This window comes from Amblyomma mixtum, chromosome 1 (genome assembly GCF_055824585.1).
Source record: "Amblyomma mixtum isolate Tamu chromosome 1, ASM5582458v1, whole genome shotgun sequence".
Classification (NCBI taxonomy): domain Eukaryota; kingdom Metazoa; phylum Arthropoda; class Arachnida; order Ixodida; family Ixodidae; genus Amblyomma; species Amblyomma mixtum.
Window position 1 is genome coordinate 81,379,307 of NC_143012.1, and position 9,616 is coordinate 81,388,922.

Below are 9,616 nucleotides of genomic sequence, written 5' to 3' on the forward strand. Positions count from 1 at the left end.
GTCTCTCATAGCCTTAGTCGCTTTGGGACGTTAAACCCCATAAACCAAACCAAACCAATCGGAATGAACAAATCTAATGGCGTGATTTTGATTGTTTCTATGCTCTCAGAAAGGTATTCCTCATGTGGGTTCCAAATAGCGGTAAAAATTGGTAAATTGGTTTTTGAGGAAAGGAAATGGCGCAGTATCTGTCTCACACATATAGGCGGACACCTGAACCGCGCCGTAAGGGAAGGGAGGAAGGTAGGAATGAAAGAAGAGCGGGAGAAGAAGGTGCCGTTGTGGAGAGCTCCGGAAAGAATTTCGACCACCTGCGGATCTTTAACGTGCACTGACATCGCACAGCACACGGGCGCCTCTTGCGTTTCGCCTCCATCGAAACGCGGCCGCCGCGGTCGGGTTCGGACCCGGGTACTCCGGCTCGGTAGCCGAGCGCCTTACCACTGAGCCACCGCGGCGGGTACGAAATGGCGGATGCAAATTCTAATTTTGGGCTCATTAATGTGGTGCAGGCTAGTAATTTTACATGTGCTGGGGCAAACTTCATTGAGCGTTGAAGATAGCGAAGGGATCGGCTGGATGCTACAGTTATGTGATTGATGTGCGTTGACCACGTAAAATCGTCAGACAGGTGTAATCCAAAATATTTCTATGCTTTTGTAGCATGTAAACGAGAACCGCAGACAAAATAGCTGCGTGGTATTAAGTTGGAGCGTCTATGGAAATGCAGGACCTTACACTTAACCATATTTAAAGACATTTGTCATTTGTCACACCAGTTTTCTGCTGCTAGTAAGACACGTTGTAAGCTAATACTATCGCACAACATTATTTAGTTATACAACAGGTTGGTAGTTATAAGATAGTAATTCGTACGTGACTGTCGAGGTATCGTGGTCCTGACGTGCCCTCAGTTTTGCGGTTCATGACTTGCACTATCATTCAATTTAAAATACTGTGAGATAAATACATCTGTTTTGTTTGTGTGTTTTATGGGTGTTTAACGTTCCAATGTGACTCAAGCTATGATTGACGCCGTAACGAAGGGCTCCGGAAATTTCGACCACCTGGGGATCTTTAACATGCACTGACATCGCACAGTACGTGGGCTGCTGGAATTTTTCCTTGATCGAAATTCGACCGCCGCGTAAATATATATTAATTATATAAGTTAATGGTTACGTGATCAATATTCACATATAAATCATAAATAGATATGAATTACATATGAATATTGTTCACGTAACCGTTAGCATTCAAAACATGAGTTATGGTATAACATCTTATCGTTCGTCATTGATTTGTCAACAAAGTGCACACATAATTGTTGTACAAATAGAGTTTAAATAAAAAATCATTGTTTCTGTTTTTTTTTGGTAGAAGGAAGTCCGTCCCCCCCCCCCCACCCCCTAGAAGCAATCGCTGGGACCGCCACTGCCACCAATTAAAAAGCCTGAATTCCAAAGTAAGGTAATCTACGTGGTAATGCGCGAGCGAATGTTGACATAATCTTGAGCGAACTTTCGTCAATTTTCTGAAGAATTCCTAAACACATTTCTCTGCTGTGAAAGTGCGGAGAATTGGAGGATAGTTCATGACAAGTTAATTTAATTGAAAGATAAATATATTCAAAAATTACCATCCCCTCGTCAACTCACAACAATTGGTTCACTTCACAGGTAAGGCGATGCATCAATAAACAGAAAAGTTTATACTCTAGAGCAAAACAGCCTAATTCGAAAGGTAACTGGGAGCTGTACAGGAAACATGCAGCAGTATGCAAAAAAAGAGACTGAACCGGCTAAAGGGAAATTTTTATGCGTAGCATATTGCAATCACTCAGTTCAGCCCTTGGGTGCGGCCGGGCAGCCACTAAACCACGTGACGTGACGTCCCGTGGTTTGGTGACGTCACCAAACCACGTGGAAAAAAAGAAAAAAGAAATAACAAAAAAGGGAAAAAAAAAAAAACGACGGCTGAGTATGGTAGCGGCTGCAACCTTGCATATTTAAATCGGGTGGCGCCATCTCTCGAACGCAAGAGAAAGCTCGCGTGATTGCAGATTGGCTGCTGTATCCCCCTTCGTCCCACCATAAAGTTCGCCCTGCTCGCGTATGCGTCATAATGACTATTCGGCAAAGCGAGCCGGTTCCAAACCCAAACATTTCGTGCATTTGGGCTCGGCGGCCGTGTTCTATAAGCATCCATTGTCCACTTTCGATTTCGTCCTGTCGCTTTGGTCACTGTTCAGTCATGCTGTTACAACTTTCTAGCATCAGAATCAACCCTATCATTAGCCGCCGCGGTGACTCAGTGCTCGACAGTTATGGTTCTAGGCTGCTGTCCCGAAAAACGCGGGTTCGATCCCGGCCGCGGCGGCTGGAATTTCTTTGGAGGAGAAATTCAAGAGGCCCGTGTACTGTGCGATGTCAGTGCACGTTAAAGAACCCCAGGTGGTCGAAATTTCCGGAGCCCTCCACTACGGCGTCTCTCATTGCCTTTGGGATGTTAAACCCCAATAAACCAACCAATCCAACCATTGGCTGTAGTACGGTGACATCCAATAGTGAGGTCGTTTCCCAGAGACGCTTGAAAGCCTTAGCAGCAAGGATGAACAACAGTCACCAATGCGTTAGGACCAAATTCATTCGAAATGGATAGTGTATCTTTATAGAATACCGGCCCTGTCAGTCGTTTTCTGGCCTTCTCTGCAGCTTATCTGACCTCAATTTTCGTTGCAAGTAACTTAACGGTAACGTATCCAGACAGACAAACTTCAATTTGTGCACCTCATTTGAATGCTTCTCTAAATTTCCATGAAACTATTTGTCTGCAGAGGAAGGTCACAAGCAGTGGACAAAATTTTGCAGTTGATTCCTGCAACACAAATAGCAGTAGAGACGCATATTGCAAGATCCCGTTCTAGTGACCGATTACCTTAATCATAATTACGGCTTTTTGTTTTCATTTCAGCGTAAGGTTTCTTTAAATAATCATCTGCAACAGCTTAGTTAACCACTTTTTTCTTTTGTTTCCGCTTAATGCAACCTTTCCGAGGTGTCTAATTTTTTTTTCTGTAGCTTGAAGAGGAAATCGACATCCACAAAACCCTGCTGCACAACCACGTGGTTGACTTCCACAGCCACTTTGAGGACGAAAAGAGCGTGTACCTCATCTTGGAGCTGTGCATGCAGGTGCGTCAACGTTCCTGCTCTCGGTGGTTCCCATTTGCGCTGATTTACTTCGCGTTGATTCTAAGATGCTGCTAATGTTATCTGATGTCAAATTTTTGTCCGAGAATGTTTGACATGCTAGGGCAGTAAGATTTTCTCGAGCACTGCTCACACGACGCTGCTGGTAAGAGAACACTTCATTCATTCATTCATTCATTCATTCATTCATTCATTCATTCATTCATTCATTCATTCATTCATTCATTCATTCATTCATTCATTCATTCACGAAATTTACTTTCCGAGCAGAAACGTTGAATGCGTGAAGCTGGCGTGGCGTTAACAGCGCATTATAACCTTGTGCAAAGCGAAAATCAACATTACAGCAAAAATGTGGCGTCGTTTTTTTCTTACTTATCGCCTCTTACGCCTCTTACTTATCGCCTTACTTATCGCCTATTCTTACTTATCGCCTCTTACTTATCGCCTGACGGCACTTCACTTACGTATTTTTGAAGGCCTGATGACAGGATGTCAAGAGTATTCTATCATCCAAACCGCTTCTATGAAATTCTGTTATGCCAGCATGTATTTGGGCCTGTATTTGTCACGGCAATTTCAGTGAGAAAGACCCCATTGCGTTCTGGAAGCACAATTTAGGGCGCAGCCAAAGACTGCAGCCGCCGCGGTGGCTCAGTGGTTATAGCGCTCGGCTGCTGACCCGAAAGACGCGGGTTCGATTCCGGCCGCGGCGGTCTAATTTCGATGTAGGCGAAATTCTAGAGGCCCCCGTACTGTGCTATGTCAGTGCACGTTAAAGAATTCCAGGTGGTCGCAATTTCCGGAGCCCTTCTCTACGGCGTCTATCATAGCCTGAGTCGCTGTGGGACGTTAAACCAAACTAAAGCAAACAAAGCCAAAGACTGCAAACTGCCTTCGTTGTTTCTAAACCGGTCATATACTACTGTGGTGCCCTCGTGTGGACACTGAATTTTGCACCACGAAAAGCAATTACTTCAGTCAAGCTTTCATCAAACTAGCGTGATTTGATCAAGTGTACTAAAGTGGGAATGTCCCAGTTTTGAACCTGAAGGAATCTACAGTAGCAAGGTGGAAAGTTGGGCGAGTTTAATTTTATTCATGATGAAGTTAGCTCCAAAAACAAGGACCAAAGTAGGAAAGAAGACACAATAAAGCGTTTGTGTTGTGTCTTTTCTCCTACTATGGTCCTCGTTTTTGGCGCTAACTTCATCATCCTGAAGGAATCTCCGTTTTCTTTGTCATGGTCTTTAGCCTGTCTAACCTTCAAGGGTCGTCCGCAGGCTTCATGAGCGCATTTATTTCGCAGTCTCTGGAGGATGTCCTCCGGTCCCGCAGTACCCTCACCGAGGCGGAGGCGCGGTGCTTGATGCGCCAGCTGCTCCTGGCCTGCCAGTACCTGGGGCAGGAGAAGGTCATCCACCGGGACCTGAAGGTTGGAAACCTGCTCCTCACCAGGGACTGGCAACTCAAGGTGGCCGACTTCGGGATCGCCACGCGCCTCCACCACGAGGGGCAACTTAAGAGGTCTATCTGCGGCACCGCCAACTACATGGCTCCCGAGATGCTGACCAAGATGGGCTACAGCCACGAAGTGGACATCAGGTCCGTCGGATGTATAATGTAAGTATCCCTTGATTGTGCAGATATGTTTGAAACTCGTAACAACGTTAATGCTAACAACGACAGCTCGTAATACCTGTCATACAGGTATTATCATACAGGTATTATCATACAGGTATTATAACAGAGGTATTATCAGACAGGTACCATACAGGTGGCATTTACTTATATTTCGAGCTGGCAAAGCAAGTCGGGCCAGAGTTCAAGGTGGTGATTGGTTTTGCTCAAACTTCGTAGCACGCTGCTCCCAGTCGCGTTCCGTCTAGTGAAATAGATGTGAATTTTACAAATGAGCTATAGACGCTATATATAAACTGCCAATTCAGTGATAAAAATTTCAGGCGCCATAATTTTCGTATTTCAGCTAGTCAGGTACCGTAACCCGCAGAGGTGAATTATGCTTGTTCATTCAACGATGTTGACAGGTATGCCTTTATCGGGATAAAACACTTGCTCATATATGCGGTAGATATCATGACTCTTATTTTTTTCTTGGTTTTGAGCTTTCGTAATGCTTTAATTTTCCTTTGCGAGTAAAGCTAAGAATCAGTAAATAGGGCGCTAAATATAGTAAAGCCCAAACTCTTCTTTGTAACCCTCATTACCGCCAACTTGGCGGGCAGTCGTCTGCAAAGTCCTTCCGCTGTCGTGCATATGATGTCGGGAATCGTAGACGCCGGCCACCACACGGAAAGCGGCGTTCATGTGTCGAGAAAATTGGTTTGAAAAGTGTCTGCCGTGATTCCCAGGTACGCAACCGGGTATGCGTATTTTCCAGCAAGCAACTTACGGATGCCGCAGAGAAAATATTGTTCATAAAGATCACTGTACGGTCCCTCTTCATGTTAAGAAACAATGAGATAATCCACTTCGCGTTCAAATCAAGGCACTTAGGTGCATCACGAGCGTCGTTTTCCGCACTTAGGTTACCATTTCATGGGGATATTAGCTGGCAGGGGTATCCTGTGGCATTGCTGTGCCCGCACTCCTTCGAGCTGTGACGCGCTGAGATGCCGGACGGTGCGGACACTGACAGGCCGCGAACTGCTCTCCGCAGGTACAATCTGCTGGTGGGGCGTCCCCCCTTCAGTTCGTCGTCGAAGGCGATGATTTACGCCAGAATCAAGAGGAACGAATACACGATCCCCTCGACCGTGTCCCCCGACGCGAGCGCCCTCATCCGGTGGATTCTCCAACCGGAACCCGCAAGGCGGCCCAGCATCGAGGCCATCATGCACCACGGGTTCATGACAAGAGGTGGGCCTTGTCTTGCATCTCTATATTTATTTATTTATTTATTTACAGAATACCTGCGTCGCCTCGAAGGCATTATCGCAGGGGAGACAGTTTCAAAACAACCTATTCATTTTCACACAAAAAGCATGTGTACTATGTATACTACTATGTATACTATGTGTACTGATGACATAAAGTACTGATGAGGAAGTACTATTGACATGAAAATTTCTCACAACACCACAGAGTTTCGTTGCACACTGCTGCAGCGATTTTTTCCTCCAAAACAAAATTATAAACCTTTTGTTCACAAGAACAAAATCTTCGTGTCAACTGTCAGTCGTGCTTCCGTGGTCCGCGATATAATAGATCCTGCCAAAAACTGGTGCGCATATTACCGCTACACACAGAGATCAATGTCAGCAAAGACAGAACGTATTCCTGTAGACGTCGAAATTAAGAAAGCGAAATGGGTCGAGAGTGGCGACATCGCAAAACGGTTTCTGCACCGAGCAACGTTAAGTACATTACAGCTAAACCTGAGTGCTGGCGGCCTGCACACACTGGTTACGATTTTTACAACGCTTGGCGCCGTTGCTGGTACTCCGCGATGTGGGCTTTGCACTGTGTTCAGCGTGGATTCCTTATGCACGCGGATTTAAAGGGATTAGAATGGAGCCAACCAAGCTGCATATATGAGAAAGCTTTCCGCCAATTCTACTGCGACTCGTTATGCATCGATGTGGCTTTGTGGGTAGAACTTCTTAAGCTCTTGGCGAGGTGGCGCGCAGCTCTCATTGTTCAGAAGCATCAGCTCTTGGCTTGCGTGAAAAGCTGTTCTACAAGCGCGCATATTCCGAAGCATTTTTATTTTTTTTTATGCTTGCACCTATTCTTTACGTTCACATTTTCGGCGTTTTCTTCTTTGACTGAGAGCAGCACCATGCGGGTCGCAATAGGCCCCCGACCTCTTCTTTCCAGAAGTGTACTAATCACCTCGCCTACAGTTTATGGCATTGGCAAATCTCCGCAGCCCCTGAATGCTCTTCGCCCTCTCCTTCCAGAGCCGTTTCCTGCCCACCTACCTGCATCCCGTGTCACAGCGGAGCCTCACGTGGACGCCGTCGGCACCGCCTTGGCCACAACAGCAAGGAAACCCGTGTCGGAGGGAAACGAAAATCGTGGAGAGTAGGACTGTATTCTCCGATTGAAAAAGATGCACATCAGAACGACTGCACTTATTTAATGTTTCAGCTGCTCCAGATTCTTGTTTTTCTCTTGTTCTTGCTGGTATTGTAACCAATGTTGTATTTGAAAAAAAAAACAAGTATCGGGAAGCTTTAATTTCTATTCAAGCTTTAAGGCACTTTTTCCTGACATGCACTGTTAAACCTTTACTATTTGGAGCACATGTACAGAGACTATTTTTGACAATGCCTCGGTCGTTACTGGAAAGGCTGCGATTGGGCTCCAAAGGTGGATTGCAGTGAATCAGGTCTGATGTGTGCATGCTGCGGCTGTAATAAGATTTTAATTTTTATGCCGTGAACTTTTGAATAAATATTTGTACTCGGTGTGCTGTATCCGTTTGCAAAGACTCTTTATCGTCTCCCAGACCAAAAAAAAAGGTGATGATGGGAGGCATACCTTCACGACTACACCAAGTGCCGAACTTCCATTCCAAACTCTACTATCCCACGTGGCCGTTACGTGGAGGTTACCACATGGTAAAGTCACTTATGAGTAAGACAGCCAGGTTTCGATGGTGACCTACAACTTAGTGGAGCAGAACGTTGGGCCAGTTGGTGTAGCGCTCGTGTGTGTGTACGTGTTTCTCCCTCCATCTTGTGTTATTCTGCGCAAAGTTTGCTTGAATATGACCTACAACGTTTTGTTTTATTTGATTTTTGTTATGTTTAATCCTGCAGGGCTCTTCACGACGCCCTATAGCAAGTGGGCATAGACAATGTGTACACTCAATCCAAAGCTACATCGAAGACAAGCAGCGGTTAATGCCCATATGAATGGGAAATACCCGCGGCTTAATCGGCTGAGCATATAAAGGAAAGGAGAGATTTACACTTTTGTTTCAGTGGCTGTTGTCTTCTCTCATGTACGGTTTAATCGGATTAACTGCATCGTCATGAAAGCTGGTGGGGCTCTCTTGGACGGCATCTGCCCCTTTGCTCTTGGGTTCTCTCCGACTATAGCGTGAAATCGCAGGTAACGGCAGGTGTTGGGGAATAACAACGGCTTTGTCGGATTAGCGCAGCCTCACTGAAATCTCTCAACGCCATTGGCTGGATGATCTCCTTTGAGAAAAACGAATTGTTCGGCTAGTTGGTATATCATGCTTCTAATTCCACAGCGCGCAAAAAAGGACAAGCACGATAGAAGAACACCACAAGGCACTGGCTACAACTAAGTTTAATGCCATACGCTGCGCCTACATACCTGTATACAGTTCAGCGGGCACACGAAGCAAAAGGAAAAAAAAAACAATAAGTGACGCTGTCGCCTGGAGCAGCTCGACCCGCACGTGGTCCATACCTGCTTCCAGCCAATGGCGTCGGCCGATTTTCATGAGCCTGCTAGCCTGACAATGCAGGGAGCAGCGTGGCAATGCAGGGAGAGGAGTTGCGCCTACCATTCTAAGAGCACTTGCTGCTGGGCTAGTTGGTTTTGGTTCATAATTAAATAGTTTTAAGGCGCAAAAAACAGGCAAGACAGACAGGACGAAGCGCTTCGTCCTGTCACCTACCTATGTGTCTTGTCCGTTTTTTTGCGCCTTAAAACTATTTAATTATGTACTCCTACCATGGAGGGAGGAAACTGTCCCCTTGCATCTGCCACTTCCTACATTGTCGTGCTAGCATGCTCATGAGAATCAGCCGACGCCATTGCCTGGAAGGGGGGTGGTTCTTTGACGGAGAAAAGCTGCTGCGTCCTTGAATTGTATCCGACCATATAGAAAAATCCTGGCGCACGGGTGAAGCCTCACCTTAGACTTAAGGAATCAACGTAACAGTTGTGGGTGAACCAAATGATTTTGCGTATTGCATAAGATTACTGATCGTCCCTCCAAGGAACGATATGAAATGAGTAAAATTTTTGCCCTGAAGTTTATACACCTTAGTGTGCCATTTCGTCCTTAAAACTGGTCTTAACGCTTAACTTTTTGAAGAATGCTTGTGATTTTCACTGCGATGTTACAAAAGGCATAATTTTTTTTCTCTGCTGCGTCACACAGAAAAGTTTTCACATAATTACTCAGAAATATATCATTCTACAAACATCCGAGGGATGTTCTGTGTGGATTCAAACGTGGAATTTTCCGAAATCACAAAACATGTTACCGCCTCTTGTGATACAAGTTTTTTTTCTGAACTACAGCGTTTCTAGCAAAACTTGATCTGTTCCTTTGCGTGGACATATTTGAGCCTTACATGAAGTTCTAATTGGAAAAAAAGCAGCCGCCCAAATGGCAGAAGAGGCCGCTGGCGAAACCAACTCGGACAGCATCGACTGCTACCATCCCGTGCGGC

General features: G+C 45.5%; 1 protein-coding gene across 1 annotated transcript; it reads left to right on the forward strand.

Moving 5' to 3' along the window:
- Positions 1–249: 249 nt before the first annotated feature.
- LOC149366945 (serine/threonine-protein kinase PLK1-like) lies at positions 250–7,263 on the forward strand. The gene is made up of 5 exons (XM_089572300.1): positions 250–273; positions 3,081–3,194; positions 4,522–4,835; positions 5,893–6,092; positions 7,136–7,263. Exons 1-5 carry the CDS (start codon positions 250–252, stop codon positions 7,261–7,263), a joined length of 780 nt encoding a protein of 259 aa, XP_089428426.1.
- The last annotated feature ends 2,353 nt before the right edge of the window (positions 7,264–9,616 follow it).

Excerpts from the sequence above, each read along its gene's own strand:
- LOC149366945 (XM_089572300.1), top strand. The coding sequence starts at position 250 with ATGAAAGAAGAGCGGGAGAAGAAG. Across the intron at positions 274-3,080 it reads AAGAAGAGCGGGAGAAGAAG|CTTGAAGAGGAAATCGACAT; the intron begins GTGCCGTTGTGG and ends TTTTTTCTGTAG. Across the intron at positions 3,195-4,521 it reads TCTTGGAGCTGTGCATGCAG|TCTCTGGAGGATGTCCTCCG; the intron begins GTGCGTCAACGT and ends TTTATTTCGCAG.